The 17897-nt window shown below is 41.8% G+C and overlaps 1 protein-coding gene across 1 annotated transcript in view; it reads left to right on the plus strand.

The window, feature by feature from the left end:
* Window positions 1-17441, plus strand: part of LOC143934525 (uncharacterized) — a 72720-nt gene extending 55279 nt beyond the window's left edge. Inside the window, exons 8-10 of the mRNA XM_077458212.1 lie at window positions 5820-5930; window positions 8170-8277; window positions 12316-17441. Of these exons, the coding sequence (XP_077314338.1) occupies window positions 5820-5930; window positions 8170-8277; window positions 12316-13085 (989 nt within the window). The 3' untranslated portion in view covers window positions 13086-17441. The remainder of the gene's footprint in view (window positions 1-5819; window positions 5931-8169; window positions 8278-12315) is intronic.
* Window positions 17442-17897: the final 456 nt, after the last annotated feature.

Below are 17897 nucleotides of genomic sequence, written 5' to 3' on the forward strand. Positions count from 1 at the left end.
GTAGCACGATCTGTCACCCGGACACAGCGGATAACAGATCGTTGTACCATGTGATCGCTGTGACCAATCTCAGAGATAAACATATCAAATGTACACAATGCTTTCCATTCATAGCCATTCACTGTGTACTATTGTGAGCTCTGTGATTGGTCACAGCGATCACATGGTACAGACAGGGCCAATCACAGCACACCTGTACCATGTGATAGCTGTGGCAAATCGCAGCTGTCACAGTTGTACACATTGGCACATGAATGGATCCCATCCATAAAAGTGATTGCGCATAACAGTTATCAATCATGGTGTAAAAAATTCTGATCAACGACCCGGAGTAATAGTGTCACTGTGGTCACACTGCTCTGGTCAGAAGATATCAAAAATATTGTAAAACATGAGATATGTGTGTGTGTATAGGTGTATGTATGTATATATATATATATATATATATATATATATATATATATATATACATACACACACACACATATCTCATGTTTTACAAAATTTTTTTTATATCATCTTTATATATACACACATATATATGTGTGTGTGTGTGTATATGAAGAGATAGATATATACAGTATATATATATATATATATATGTATATATATACTGTATATGTCTATTATATGTGTGTGTGTGTGTGTACATATATATATATATATATAACATACACACATACACACACACACACACACACACACACACACACACACACACACATATATATATATATATATATATATATATATATATATATATATATATACTAACATACATACATATACACAGTATCTCACAAAAGTGAGTACACCCCTCGCATTTTTGTAAATCTTTTCTTCTATCTTTTCATGTGACAACACTGAAGAAATGACACTTGTCTACAATGTAAAGTAGTGAGTGTACAGCTTGTATAACAGTGTAAATTTCCTGTCCCCTCAAAATAAAACTCAACACACAGCCATTAACCACTTCAGCCCCGGAACATTTTCCTGCTTAATGACCGGGCCATTTTTTTGCAGTGCAGCACTGTGTCGTTTTAACTGACAATAGCGCGGTCGTGCGATGCTGTACCCAAACAAAATTAACGTCCCTTTTTTCCCACAAATAGAGCTTTCTTTTGGTGTTATTTGATCACCTCTGCGTTTTTTATTTTTTGCGCTATAAAAAAAAAATAAAATAAATTAAAGGCGACAATTTTGAAAAAAATAACCACAATATTTTGTACATTTTGCTATAATAAATATCCCAATAAAAAAAAAAATTCTTACACAGTTTAGGCTGATATACATTCTTCTACATATTTTTGGTAAAAAAAATCACAATAAGCGTATATTGATTGCTTTGTGCAAAAGTTATAGCGCCTACAAAGTAGGGGATAGATTTATGGCATTTTTATTATTATTATTTTTTTTTACTAGTAATGGCGGTGGTGATCTGCGATTTTTATGGGGACTGCAACATTGCGACGGACACATCGGACACTTTTGACACTTTTCTTGGGACCAGTGATTAGTGCTATAAAAATGCACTGATTACTGTATAAATGTCACTGGCAGTGAAGGGGTTAACACTAGGGGGCGATCAAGGGGTTAGCTGTGTTCCCTATGTGTGTTCTAACTATGAGGGGGAATGTGGCTGACTAGAGGAGAAGAGAGATAGTTTTTCCTACTTAGTAGGAACACATGATCTGTCTCCTCTCCCCTGACAGAACCGGGATTTGTGTGTTTACACACACAGATCCCAGTTTTCGCTCTGTCACGAGCAATCGCGGGTTCCCATCGGTCATCGCGCCGCATTGGCTCCGGGGACGCACTTCGGGCACACGCTGCCGGAGGCGTCTTAAAGAGCCGACGTAAAGCTACGATGGCTCGCGCAGGGGAGCCAACTTGCCTCAGTATAACTTTGGCGGCTGGTCAAGAAGCGGCTAATGTCTAAACCGCTGTCAACAAAAGTGAGTACACCCCTAAGTGAAAATGTCTAAATTGGACCCAGTTAGCCATTTTCCCTCCCCGGTGTCATGTGACTCGTTAGTGTTACAAGGTCTCAGGTGTGAATGGGGTGCAGGTGTGTTAGATTTGGTGTTATCGCTCTCATACTGGTCACTGGAAGTTCAACATGGCACCTCATGGCAAAGAACTCTCTGAGGATCTGAAAAAAAGAATTGTTACTCTACATAAAGATGGCCTAGGTTATAAGAAGATTGCCAAGGCCCTGAAACTGAGCTGCAGCACGGTGGCCAAGACCATACAGTGGTATAACAGGACAGGTTCCACTCAGAACAGGCCTCGCCATGGTCCACCAAAGAAGTTGAGGTCACGTGCTCAGCGTCATATCCAGAGGTTGTCTTTGGGAAATAGATGTATGAGTGCTGCCAGCATTGCTGCAGAGGTTGAAGGGGTGGGGGTGGGGGGGAGCATGGTTGTGGGAGTGTCATGGTCTTGGGCTGCATGAGTGCTGCCGGCACTGGGGAGCTACAGATCATTGAGGGAACCATGAATGCCAACATGTACTGTGACATACTGAAGCACAGCATGGTCCCCTCCCTGCAGAGACTGGGCCGCAGGGCAGTATTCCAACATGATAACGACCCCAAACACACCTCCAAGATGACCACTGCATTGCTAAAGAAGCTGAGGGTAAAGGTGATGGACTGGCCAAGCATGTCTCCAGACCTAAACCCTATTGAGCATCTGCGGGGCATCCTCTAATGGAAGGTGGAGGAGCGCAAGGTCTCCAACATCCACCAGCTCTGTGATGTCATCATGGAGGAGGGGAAGAGGACTCCGGTGGTAACCTGTGAAGCTCTGGTGAACTCCATGCCCAAGAGGGTTAAGGCAGTGCTGGAAAATAATGGTGGCCACACAAAATATTGACACTTTGGGCCCAATTTGGACATTTTCACTTAGGGGTGTGCTCACTTTTGTTGCCAGCGGTTTAGACATTAATGGCTGTATGTTGAGTTATTTTGAGGGGACAGCAAATTTACACTGTTATACAAGCTGTACACTCACTACTTTACATTGTAGACAAGTGTCATTTCTTCAGTGTTGTCACATGAAAAGAAAATATTTACAAAAATGTGAGGGGTGTACTCACTTTTGTAAGATACTGTGTGTATATATATATATATATATATATATATATATATATATATATATATATATATATATAGCAGTGAATGTGACACACCAAACATCCACAGGTGCTAGGCTAATTATTCACTGTACATAAACACATTTGTACCAAGAAGACAGCAGTGAATATTTAGTGAATGTCACATTCACTGCTTTAGAGAGATGCCCAGATGCAGTGAAAGGACTTACATTCAACATGGTATAGCAGAGCTCAGACTGGGAGAGAGTGGAGATGCAGAAGAAGCCAGACAGTGGTGGTATAGTGCAAGGTGCATTAATCTGCTACCTCTCCTTTCACTGTACAGTCACAGGCTGGGAAGGAACAAGACCTGCAAATGTTACTGAACAGCAGCATAGAAAATTCAGCTCTCCTGCCCTGTTATTTATATATCTTTTTAGTAGCTAAAACTACTCCCATATATATGTATATCATCTGTGCCTGGTGTGTTGTAAATTAAACCCTAAATATCTTTTTATCTACAGTGCCTTGAAAAAGTATTCACACCCCTTGAAATTTTCCACAATTTGTCATGTTACAACCAAAAACATAAATGTATTTTATTGGGATTTTATGTGATAGACCAACACAAAGTGGCAAAAAATTGTGAAGTGGAAGGAAAATGATAAATGGTTTTCAAAATATTTTACAAATAAATATGTGAAAAGTGTGGTGTGTATTTGTATTCAGCCCCCTTTACTCTGATACCCCTAACTAAAATCGAATGGAACCGATTGCCTTAAGAAGTCGCCTAATTAGTAAATAGAGTCCACCTGTGTGTAATTTAATCTCAGTATAAATACAGCTGTTCTGTGAAGCCCTCAGAGGTTTGTTAGAGAACCTTAGTGACCAAACAGCATCATGAAGGCCAAGGAACACACCAGACAGGTCAGGGATAAAGTTGTGGAGAAGTATAAAGCAGGATTAGGTTATAATAAAATATCCCGAGATTTGAACATCTCACGGAGCTCTGTTCAATCCATCATCTGAAAATGGAAAGAGTATGGCACAACTGCAAACCTACCATGACATGGCCGTCCACCTAAACTGACCGGCCGGGCAAGGAGAACATTCATCAGAGAAGAAGCCAAGAGGCCCATGGTAACTCTGGAGGAGCTGCAGAGATCCACAGCTCAGGGGGGAGAATCTGTCCACAGGACAACTATTAGTCGTCTCTCCACAAATCTGCCCTTTATGGAAGAGTGACAAGAAGAAAGACATTGGTGAAAGAAAGCCATAAGAAGTCCTGTTTGCAGTTTGTGAGAAGCCATGTGGAGGACACAGAAAACATGTGGAAGAAGGTGATCTGGTCAGATGAGGCCAAAACGCAACATGTGACGGAAAACTAACACTGCACATCACCCTGAACACACCATCCGCGCTGTGAAACATGGCGGTGGCAGCATCATGTGGTGGGGATGGTTTTCTTCAGCAGGGACAGGGAAGCTGGTCAGAGTTGATGGGAAGATGGATGGAGCCAAATACAGGACAATCTTAGAAGAAAACTTGTTAGAGTCTGCAAGAGACTTGAGACCGGGGCGGAAGTTCACCTTCCAATAGGACAACAACCCGAAACATACAGCCAGAGCTACAATGGAATGATTTAGATCAGGGATATGTAATCAGCGGACCTCCAGCTGTTGCAAAACTACAAGTCCCATCATGCCTCTGCCTCAGAGTGTCATGCTTGTGGCTGTCAGAGTCTTGGGACTTGTAGTTCTCCCACAGCTGGAGGTCTGCTAATTGCATATGCCTGGTTTAGATCAAAGCACATTCATGTGTTAGAATGGCCCAGTCAAAGTCCAGACCTAAATCCAAATGAGAATCTGTGGCAAGACTTGAAAATTGCTGTTCACAGACGCTCTCCATCCAATCTGACAGAGCTTGAGATATTCTGCAAAGAAGAATGGGCAGAAATGTCCCTCTCTAGATGTGCAAAGCTGATAGAAACATCTCCAAAAAGACTTCCAGCTGTAATTGTAAGTGAAAGGGGGTTCTACAAAGTACTGACTCCGGGGGGCGCCATATAAATGTACCCCACACTTTTCACATATTTATTTGTAAAACATTTGAAAAACCATTTATCATTTTCCTTCCACTTCACAATTATGTGACCCTTTGTGTTGGTCTATCACATAAAATCCCAAATAAAATACATTTACATTTATGGTTGCAACATGACGAAATGTGGAAAATTTGAAGAGAAGAAAAATGCTTTTTCAGGTCTCTCTCTCTCTCTCTCTCTATCTCTATCTCTATCTCTATCTCTCTCTCTCTCTCTCTCTCTCTCTCTATTTATCTATCGCTCTCATTATCTCTTTTTCTCTCTCACTCTCTAATATTTTTTTTTTATATTTTTATTATACTTATATATTATTATTATTATTATTTTTTTTCATTTTTAGTAAATGATATGAAGCTTCACTTTGCAAAGAATACCCAATCATATGCAAGGAAATTTAAAGTATGGCAGTTTTGCTTGCACATGATTAGATAATGGAAGTCAGAGCTTTCCCTTATTTACTAAACTCTGGAGCAGCTGCACTTACAAAGTACACAGTCTTGGAGGGTGGAGGAGTTCTTTATGTTTTGTGGAGCAGTATGGTTCCAAGTACACAAGTTTACCAAAGTTTCTGCACTTTCTGACGGATAACGGCCATCTCTCTTTTCCTTTTACTACAAGGACACAGAGCATCTACCTCTGGTATAAATAAAACCAATATGGTTACCGTTTCACAGAAGCTTGTCGCCAAGACACCTTACAATGCCTGCGAGAAAAACACGGCTAAAAAAGGTGAGGTGTTATGGGACTTGTATGATTGGTTATGAGTATGCAATGGCGCTAGAATTTATATCAGAGCAATAAAAAAAATCGTAAAAGTGGGTTTGAGCAGAAGTGTCTTCTGCCATGATGTGGACATACATGTGAGACATACATAATAATTTCAAGCTGTTGTAAACCCTTTACTACCACTTTTACCTATAGGTAAGCCTATATTAATGCCGCGTACACACGATCGGAATTTTGGTAGGAAAAAGCTCTGATGGTTTTCCAAACGGAATTCCGGCGGGATTTCGCTCAAGCTGTCTTGCATACACACGGTCACACCAAATTCCGACCATCAAGAACGCAGTGACGTACAACACGAACGACGGGACTAGAAAAAGGAAGTCCAGTAGCCAATAGCTTCCGTCTCGTAGTTGAATCTGAGTATGCGTGAGTTTTTTGCACGTCGGAATTGCATACACACAAACACATTTTTGGGTAGGAACTTTTTCCGACCAAAAATTGAGAACATGCTTTCAATCTTTTGCTGGGCAAAATTCGGCCAGCAAAAGTCAGATGGAGCGTACACACGATCGCATTTTTCCCGACCAAAAGCTCTCATTGTTTTTTTGCTGGCCGAAATTCCGTTCGTGTGTATGCGGCATAAGACTTACCTGTAGGTACCATGAATATCTCCTAAACTTGCACCGTTTAGGACATATTCACTATATCTGCATGTGCCGACGTCATCAGCACATGCACACCGAAGAAACGGCTCGCTTGTGCCATTTCTTCAGTAGCTGTGCCATGACCGGCGGCACCCACCCACATGGCGGCTCCGTCAAATCACAGCGCCAGAGCTTTGAACCTAGAAGTAACTCCGGTAAAAAGATGTCCACTCTGTACTCGGAGGGCCGATGCCGATCCAGGGCATCGTTCTAAGGCAAGTATTTCATAATGAGCTAGTATGAGATGCATACTAGCTCATTATGCCTTTGTCTTGCAGTTTTTTTTTTCAAGGTTTACAACCTCTTTAAGGCTCGGTTCACACTGCTGGGACTTAGAAGCCAACATCCCAGCGTGACTTGCATATGAGTTCTTTAACCAGTTCCCGACTAGCCGCCGCAGTTATACTGCAGCAGAATGGCTCCCCTGTAGCTGTACGTTGGCCATTTAAGATGCTGTAGGAGGGACATCGTGTCCCCGGAGATGATGTGAGTGCCCGGCGGGGCGCGATGACAGTCGGGCACCCGCGATCGCTCGTGACAGAGCGAGAACCGGGATCTGTGTGTGTAAACACACAAATCCCGGTTCTCTCAAGGGAGAGGAGACAGATCATGTGCTCCTACTAAGTAGAAACAGACCAGTCGGTCTCCTCTCCTACTCAGTCCCATCCCCCCACAGTTAGAACACACCTAGGGAACACAGTTAACCCCTTGATCGCCCCCTAGTGTTAACCCCTACCCTGCCTGTGACATTTATACAGTAATCAGTGCATTTTATAGCACTGATCGCTGCATAATTGTCCCTGGTCCCCTAAATGTGTCAAAAGTGTCCGATTTGTCCGCCGCAATATCGCAGTCCCGATAAAAATTGCTGATCGCCGCCATTAAAAATAATAAAAATGCCATAAATCTATCCCCTATTTTGTAGAGGCTATAACTTTTGCTCAAACCAACCAATTATTTATTTATTTATTTTTTTACCAAAAATATGTAGAACACATATCGGCCTAAACTGAGAAAAACATTTTTTTTACATTCTTTTTTTTTTTTTTTGTAAATTGGGTAAATTGGGTTATTTATTATAGCAAAAAGTTAAATATATTGGTTTTTTTTTCAAAATTGTAAGTTGTAAATAAATGGGCTCAAATCACACTGCACTTGTATCTCGTACGGGAAAGACGAAACACGCTGGCAGGAAGAATCAATGAACTACCACAGTACTCAGAGTGCCGAGGTAGTTCATTGAGGTCTACAAGCCGACAGCTGCTAAGGCTGCTGTCACCTACTCACCAACATCCCACTTTATTACGTTTGTATGCACCTGTAAGCTGTAAACTTAAACTGTACTGTCATTTTGCTGTCCACCTTCTACATTGTAAAGTGCTGCGTAAACTGTTGGCGCAATATAAATTATGTATAATAATAATAAACCTCAACCGTTATTTTTAAATAGCCCACAATGATTTACAAGGCACATGGATTATAATCCGAGTGGTTGGTGGGTAATTAACCAGCACTTCTTGTCTTTTTCCTGTTACTAGAATTCCCTAGTATTGAGCCGGTTATACTGAGAGTTAAAACCAAGGAGCTCCCGGTGAATAGTGAAAATGTGTGCGTGGATGGAAGAAATGTTGTAAATTACACACTGGGTAAGTTTTCTACACACACACACACACACGCAGACACACACGCAGACACACACGCAGACACACACGCAGACACACAGACACAGACACACACACAGACACAGACACACACACACACACAGACACACACACACACACACAGACACACACACACACAGACACACACACACACACACACACACACACACAGACACACACACAGACACACACACACACACAGACACACACACACACAGACACACACACAGACACGCAGACACACACACAGACACACACACACAGACACAGACACACACACACACACAGACACACACACACACACACAGACACACACACACACACAGACACACACACACACACAGACACACACACACACACAGACACACACACACACACAGACACACACACACAGACACACACACACAGACACACACACACAGACACACAGACACACACACACAGACACACACACGCACGCACAGACACGTGACCGTGCCTTTCTGTAATTGCAGATTTTAGCGGGAATAAAATATTTACCTTTAGACCCCTTTCACACCACGCCACCCATAGCGTCGGCGGTAAAACGCCGCTATTTTTAGCTGCGTTTCACTGTAGGATCTGCGGCATATTTTGGCCGCTAGCGGGGCGCTTTTACCCCCCCGCTAGCAGCCGAGAAAGGATTAAAACCCCCGGCAATATTTTCCAGCGTTATTACAGCGCTGCCCCATTGATTTCAATGGGGAGCAGCGGTGGAGGAGCGGTAAACACACCGCTCCTTCACCGCTCCAAAGAAGCTGCTGGCAGGACTTTTCCTGACGTCCTGCCAGCGCACCGCTGCAGTGTGAAAGCCCTCGGGGCTTTCACACTACAGACAATGGTGCAGCTGTTTTAGGGCGGATTGCAGGCGCTATTTCTAATGCTATTGCGCCTGCAAAACGCCATTGGTGTGAAAGGGGTCTTAGTGCAGTGCTTATATAGCTTCATGTGCTGGATTTAGGAATAAAGTGCAAAAAAAAAGTGAACTGATTTTCCCCATGCAGCTGCACAGCCACAACTTATTGAAAGAAAGTGAGAAATACAAAGCGCCTGTGTGGCAGTAAAACCAAAAATATACCAATATACTAAAGATTGTTAACCACTTGCCGACAGCTGTCGGCATATATACGTCGGCAGAATGGCATGGTGGGCAAAGTAACGCACCCGTATGTTACTTTGAATTTCCCGCCATGCTCCTCTTCTGCGAGCTCTGTGCCCACGGGACCCGCGGACTCGACCACCGATGGGATACCCGCGATCGCGTCACACAGCTCAAGAACGGGGAGATGCCGATGTAAACAGCATCTCCCCGTTCTGTCTAATGCCAGGACACTGATCGTCTGCTCCCTCGGGAGCAGCAATCAGTGTCCACGTCACACACAGCCACACCCCGACACTTAGAAACACTCCCCTAGGACACACTTAACCCCTCCCCCCTGCCCCCTAGTGGTTAAAGGGATTGTAAAGTTATTTTTTATTTTTTTTTAAATAACAAACGTTTGCACAGAGTGGCCCCAAACCTGCTCTTCTGGTGTCCCTCGGCAGCTGTCTCTGCTTCCTAGTACTTCTCACGTTCATGCAAGCTTCCTCGCATGGTAAGAAGCACTTGTGGGCACGCTCCCGCAATACAGCCAGCGGCTATAGCTGCTTGCTGTATCACACGGCCCGGCGCGCCGCGTCATTGGATGTGATTGACAGAGCTTTCAATCCAGCCAATCAGCGGCCAGGCTGAGTGGCGAAGAGGACGTCGGGGGCGAGCGCGGGACTTTCGAGGGGTCAGGTAAGTAAAACGGGGGGACTGGGGGCGCCGGCACTGTGAGATGTTTTTTCACCTTAATGCATAGAATGCATTTACCTTTACAACCCTTTTAACCCCTTCACTGCCAGTGAAATGTTTACAGTAATCAATGCAATTTTATAGAATTGATCGCTGTATAAATGACAATGGTCCCAAAAATGTGTCAAAATTGTCTGATGTGTCCGCCATAATGTCGCAGTCACGATAAAAATCGCTGATCGCCACCATTACTAATAATAAAAAAAAAGATTAATAAAAATGCCATAAAACTATCCCCTATTTTGTAGGCGCTATAACTTTTGCGCAAACCAATCAATATACGCTTATTGCGAAAAAAAAATTTTATTTTACCAAAAATATGTAGAAGAATACGTATCGGCCTAAACTGAGGGAAAAAAAAATTTTTTTTTTACATATTTTTGGGGGATATTTATTATAGCAAAAAAGTAAAAAATATTGCGTTTTTTTTTTTCAAAATTGACACTCTTTTTTTTGTTTATAGCGCAAAAAGTGATCAGTGTTCACTAAATGAAAGCCCAGCCCCCCCACAGTTAGCAACACACCCCTAGGAACACGTAACCCCTACACTGCCACCCACTGGTTAACCCCTTCACTGCCAGTGTCATTTACACAGGAATCACTGCATTTATATAGCAGTGATTGCTGTATAAATGCCAGTGGTCCCAAAAATGTCCGATGTGTCCGCCATAATGTCGCAGTCACAATAAAAATCACTGATCGCCGCCATTACTAGTAAAAAAAAAAATCTTAATAAAAATGCCATAAAACTGCCCCCTATTTTGTAAACGCTATAACTTTTGCGCAAACCAATCAATAATCGCTTATTGCATTTTTTTTTACCAAAAATATGTAGAAGAATACGTATCGGCCTAAACTGAGGGAAAAAAATGTTTTTTTATATATTTTTGGGTATATTTATTATAACAAAAAGTAAAAAATATTGTGTTTTTTTTCAAAATTGTCACTCTTATTTTGTTTATAGCGCACAAAATAAAAACCGCAGAGGTGATCAAATACCACCAAAAGAAAGCTCGATTTGTGGGAAAAAAAGGACGTCAATTTTGTTTGGGAGGCACGTCGCACGACCGCGCAATTGTCAGTTAAATCGTTGCAGTGCCGAATCGCAAAAAGTACTGTGGTCAGGAAGGGGGTAAATCCTTCCGGGGCTGAAGTGGTTAAAGCAGAGTTAAAGTCAGCAGCTGAAAATACTGTAGCTACTAACTTTTAATATAAAGGCACTTACCTGTCCAGGGATCCCGCAATGTCAGCACCCCAAGCAGATTCATCCGTTGGCTTTGGGTGCAGGCGCCAGCATTGCAAGTAAGGGAAACCGGCAGTGAAGCCTCTGGTCTTCACAGCCGGTTTCCGCATGCGCGAGTCGTGCTGCGCTTTCTGAATGGTCCCGTCATCTTCTGGGACACACACGGGTCCCAGAAAGCTGCATGGGGGGGAAGGAGGAAGGGCCAGACATGACGTAGATCGCCGTGCGGCGATCTTACCAGGAAGCGGGAGCAAGCACCTGTTAAAATCATCCCTTGTAATAGAAATAAGAATGACAGGTCCTCTTTATGGAGAGATCTAGGGCCAAAAAGATCCCAAATCTCTTCTTTACCTTTAAAAATAAAAGATAAAAAAAAATAATAATTTGATAGTTAATTTTAAAAAGAAAAAAAAATCCTACAGCCTGGACCGGAAGTGACATCATGATTTTACTCCGGTCCTCCAAGACCATATAGTCCATTAAAGAGTGTTAACTCTTTGATCACCTATGGGAGTAGCCGGCCACACTGTCAGATCGTTTCTTGGGCGAACCGGCAGAAACGCTAAGCCTGAGAAACACCAGTGAGGGAACCGTTCCAGCGGCTCATGAGCCATTCAGGCTGGTTTTCAGGCAAAGAAAAATGGTACAGGGGCTAGTAACTGATAACTTCAACCATAATCCCAGTAAACCACTTGCAAACCGCAATGTATATATACGTATTGGGTGTCGGCAAGTGGTTAAGAGAGGCTGCTCTAGGGGACTGACATTCACTTTTCTAATGGCCTGGTGTCCGTTTCCCCAGTCGGCGGTGGTATAACCCGAGGTTTCTTACTATCAAGCTGTCTCTCAATGGACTCTGAGAAAAAGATTTTACTGTTAATACAAAAATCCTATTATTTTTTTCCCCCCCATGTTCTTACTGCAGATGATGATGATGTAATTATCGAGAGACCACGGGGCCCTGAGAAATTCAACCTAAGAAATATTCCCTCAAACAAAGTCCAGTACAACATAAAAAATAGTGGATACTGCCAAAGATTGGTGAGATGGCCAGTTGGTCAGAAAGAGGCTGTCACCCTCAAACGTTTTGTTCCGGCCTTGCCAAAGGAACCCGAAAGGACTTTTAACTGCACTGAATGTGGGAAGAGGTTTTTAAAGCTATCCGACCTTAGACTTCACCAAGGAATCCACAAAATGAAAATGAAACAGTTTAACGGGTCCGTGGCCCAGCTGAGACCCCAGCCAAAGGTCGAGACCGGTCCGAAGGCCCCTGCCGAGGACTGCTTTCTTCAAAGAGCATCGATCAAAAATGCACCTGAAGCAAAGCCTTTGTCGTGCGTGTTCGGAAACGACGTGAGCTCCAACTCCAGCATCGTACAAAGTCCAAAATCTTTCACCAAGGAGAGACGGTTCGTATGTAGGTTCTGCGGCAAAAGGTTTCAGAATAACAGTAACCTTATCGGACATGAGAGAATCCACACAGGGGAGAAACCGTTTGAATGTCCCGAATGCGGAAAAACTTTCAGCCAGAAGGCCAACCTCACCACCCATCAGAGACTTCATACCGGGGAAAGGCCCTTTGTGTGCATCACTTGCGGCAAAGGCTTTGCCCAAAAGATAAACCTTTTAACACACGAGCAGACACATGCGAAGAAGAAAAGGAAGATTGATGGAAAGCACGTTATGTTGACCTAATTCCGTATTTCACTTCAGGTTGTGGCTGAATATGCATCAGCTGCGATTACCATAAAGTGCCTGAGAATCACTCGTTCCTCTACACAAGGGGCTAAGCTATGCGGACCAGATATAACAGAAGGAACGAACTCTTAATGTGGCCGCTTTTTTTTTTGAGGGAAAGCGTAGGATATTGAACAGTTACAGAACATGGCAAAAAAAAAAAAGAAGAAATTTACCCAGGTTAAAAAAATGTAAGTCCTTGACTAATTCAGGTTGGAAAGTTTCAGAGAGGCATCTTTATCAGTGGTGAAATTTAAAAAGACAGCCAAGGTGGTCAGCTCCTCAGTCCAGAGCTTTTATATTGAAACACATTGGGAAAAGTAATGGTTGTCTAAGGTGTCAATAACTTAAACTGAATAACGCCCTATTCTCCACACCCCTTGAACTTAAACTGGATATGAAGGTGATTTGGGTATGATCAATTGTCCCAAAAAAAGCTCTTCAAACCTTTGTGCTTCTAACAGCCTTGTTTTATGTGTATTTTAGGAAACTTAATTTGCCCCCCCCAGAAAATCTTTTAAAAGTCAGGTATATTCGGAATAATTTTATTTCAAAAGTTGACTTTGGTGTCTATGTCTCCTAAGCTGGTCCTATCTATCACTGACAGAGGTGAAAGATACAAATAGGATAGGACAAATTTTATATTCCCTTGTCTCCCAGTTATTTTAAAGCAGAGGTCACCAAACTGTAGCCCGCGGGCTGGATGTGGCCCTTTGCTTGTCTTAATCCGGCCCTTGGAACGCTATTCCTTCCACTGATACAAGGCACTATTCCCTCCACTGACACCAACATTGGGGCACAATTCCTCCTTCTGATGAAGGGATATAACCTCTTCCTCTGGCATCAATGATGGGTTATAACTTCTTCCTCTGACACCAATGATGGGGCAATATTCCTCCCACTGACCACCAAGCCTAAGAGAAAATCTACACCCAATGGCCACAGTTCGGCCCCCCTAAAGACTGGCCCTTTGTTTAAAAAGTTTGGAGACCCCTGCTTTAAAGAATAAAGGCATCTTACAGTTTTCCGGGCCTTCAGTTGGAGCTAAAGTTGTGCATTACCTTTACGGACTAACTAGATTTCCAGAAAAACAATTTTAGATAATTCATTAGTAATTTCTGCAAGTTGGCTATTTCAGCAAGAAATGACAGAAATCAGACCTTCTTGTCATAAATATACAGCAAGAAAAGAAATAGTAAGGTATAATTAAATCAAACTATTCTCAGACGATTGCGCTCACTCCCCACATAGGGGGCAGTTCTCTAACTTTTGTAGCACTTCCACACAGATATGTTAATGGGACAGACCAGAACTTTAAATACGAGGACTAGAAGAGCTTTAACTTTAATATTTAAAAAAATTCAACCTTTATTAATCAAAATCTCACACTAAAAATAAACTCATGTAATTATACAACCTTCATCCTCCACCATCAAAATCTTGTTGACAATGTTGTCAACATATAATCCAGAGGTCCCAGTCATAGAGAACCATATTCCCAGGAAGCATAACCATTATATTAAACTAATGAGGAAGCCCAGTGATTGGGTCGAAACGAGTTGACGTCACTGTGACATAATGATTTCCACTCCCACCAGACCACGCCCATAGAAACGGTCAGTACCACTACACATTGCCAGGTGTAAGGGACCTAATATACGGGACTAGAAGATGCAAGTCTTTGACGACAAAGAAGACTGGCATGTGGAGTGAAAGCCTAAGCAAACGCAAAGGTTTGGTGAACTCATAGAAGGAGACGCTACTCCAGCTAATGGTCTGTCTCATTAACATATCTTTGTGGAACTTGTCTAAACTCCAACTTACAGACAAAACTTAATCTTTTCGGTTTTAGAACCTCTAGCAAGTTTTTATTGCTAAAAGGTATAGGGGACCGAATCGTTGGCTCTAATACCTGTTCCAACAAAATTTCAGGCCTTGTATATGGAAATTGAATTTCCGTGTCTCAGATAAACTGTTGCACAGTGAAGAATATGCCAGACACTTTGCCAAAAGTCCAAATCCCAATTTTATTGAAAGTCTTGTTCAGCTAAAGCCAATGTGTTTCCTTCAATAGAAATTTGATTGGGCAGCTTGAGATACCCGTGTCTATTGCTATTGTTACTTCCTGAGATAAATGGTTCCAGGGCATCAGCGTGCTTCATTTGAGTGCTTCAAGTGGAAGCTGCCATCTTTACCTCTGTTTAATCTTCAACTGCTATGGTGCTGCACATGTGATTCGTTATGACACCAGCCATTGGATGGTTTGATAGTTTGGCTGAGAGTACAGCCAATGTGCAGTTAGCATTCCCGGCATGCCTTTTTTTTTTTAACTGTTTAAATCGATGGGTTTACTTCCACTTTAAGCTTTTCTTCCTCAGAGCCATCCTTCTATATTTATGGAACCATCTGAAAATGTGCTGCCTAAGGCCGCGTACACACGGGCGGATTGTCTGCCCAACTAAGTTCGGCAGACAATCCGACAGACAGTCCGTTCAAAATTTGAATGAACGGACTTGACCACACACGATGAGCAGACAGTCCGCTGAAAGCGTGCGCGATGACGTGTACAGCACGTACGACGGGACTAGAAAAACGACGTCCTATACACTGCAATGCAACCTTCGGCCGTGTAAATCCTTTCTGAGCATGCGCCATACTTAGTCCGTCCAACTTGCCTACACACGAGCGGACTGTCCGCTGAAACCAAGTTTGGACGGACAAAACCAAGTTTGAACGGACTGTCTTACGGAAATTCCGTAAGACTTTGTTCGTCAGATTGTCCGCTGAAAAAGTCCGCTGAAGCCCACACACGAGCGGATTGTCCGCTGAAACACGGTTCAGCGGACTAAGTTGGACAGACAATCCGCCCGTGTGTACGCGGCCTTAGAGAGCTTGGATCATGTCTTTGCAAATAACCACCCTCTGGTGTCTATGGGCTTACTTATTTTTCCCACATGGCCCTCAAAATAGGAAAACTAAAACTGGAGTACGTAGCTTGGAGACTATTCAGAGAAATATAGGAGGATGATCTTTTTGTTTTTGTTTTTTAACATCAAGGATTGCTCTTTATTGAAAACGTGGCCATCATACAATAACAATAGGTGGTCAGAGTGTTACAAGCAAGGTGAAGGTAGTACAGACACGGTGTTAACAAGTCACAGTTGCTCAAAGGTATACAAGGCCAAGAAACTAGTTATGGAATAAGGCCAAGAAACTAGGTATGGAATAAGGCCAAGAAACTAGGTATGGAATAAGGCCAAGAAACTAGGAATGGAATAAGGCTAAGAAACTAGATATGGAATAAGACTAAGAAACTAGGAATGGAATAAGGCCAAGAAACTAGGTATGGAATAAGACTAAGAAACTAGGAATGGAATAAGGCCAAGAAACTAGGTATGGAATAAGGCCAAGAAACTAGGTATGGAATAAGGCCAAGATACTAGGTATGGAAGGCCAAAAAGTAACAAAAATTACCACAAGGGTAAGCAAAGAACCCTAGTTGTAGTGCACCAACCAGGGAAAAGAAGGACATTACTGAGCCATCCAAGGCTGCCAGATCCTGTCATAATTCTTGGGGCAATTAGGATGATGCTCTTTAATTTGACATTAAATGTATATTGCTGAGGAGGCCATGGTTGAAATGTGCCAAGGCCCCTTGACCGTTTTAATTCACCACTGATATACATTGCTTCGTTGTAGGAATGTACACAAATGGTCACAGCGGGTACAAAACCTACATTCAAGGACAGACTCCAGTCCATCATTTAATTGTAGAGATCATTTATACCTGGTTACGATCAAAATTTACTGGTATATTTTAGCCCCAAAGTCTACTTATTTTTAAATGCACACTATACATTTATTGAGTCGCAAGCTAATTTTACTATTACGTTTTTTGGACTCGTATTTTGACAGGTGCTACTCTGAAGAAGATAAGATACATACAAAAAAAAAAAAAAAAGAAGTACCTCAGACATGAGAAGTATTTTAGAAGTTTCTAAAGTACGAATCATTTGTTCCAATTTTTCTAGCCTTATGTTAAAGTTAAAAAAGTTAAAAAAAAAACAACAACAAATCTATATATAAAAAAAAAAAAATTGTTGTAACCTGTTTGTATATAACAGTTGTGTTTTAGATATCGGTTCACGGCTGAAAGTCTAGACCGTTTGTCCACTAATAACAGTTTTCAGGGGTGAAAAAAAAAATAAAAAAAATATCTTGTACATAGATTAGTATCTCCCCCCCCCCCCAACTCTGAGACCTCAATGACACTTTTCCAGTATGCTAATTGTGTTGTGCAACCCTCAAAAAAGTCTTTATTTTTAAGAAAAAGAAAAAATGATGTTGACTGCAAACTTTGAGGAGAGAAATGTTTTTGTCTTATTTTTTTTTTCTTTGTTATTTATTGAATAGTTAATCTGTTAGTGCAAAACTCTCCATCAGGTTTTTTTTTTTTTTGGTAAAGATTTTAATGTTAACACTAAAAAAAACAAAAAACAAAAAAAAAAAAAAAAAAACATCCTGCTAAGACATATAACCTCCAGATGTAATTTATAGCTTAGTAGTTTCCGATTTGTGCTTCTATGTAGGCAATGCTGACAATGTTACATAAACCTCCATGTTTTAATGGTGTGTTATTTGCCAAGTAGACAAGAATTTCTGGAGTGAAACTATAAAAATGTTGTAGATGGCTTTTTTTTTTTTTTTCTCTTGTGCTTTATCCTTTTTTATTTTTCTTTATATTGTTAAAAAAAAAAAAAATGTATACTC

The sequence above is a fragment of the Lithobates pipiens genome, unplaced genomic scaffold (assembly GCF_037356315.1).
Source record: "Lithobates pipiens isolate NorthernLeopardFrog02 unplaced genomic scaffold, aLitPip1_a1.2 Scaffold_27, whole genome shotgun sequence".
In the NCBI taxonomy this organism is placed as follows: domain Eukaryota; kingdom Metazoa; phylum Chordata; class Amphibia; order Anura; family Ranidae; genus Lithobates; species Lithobates pipiens.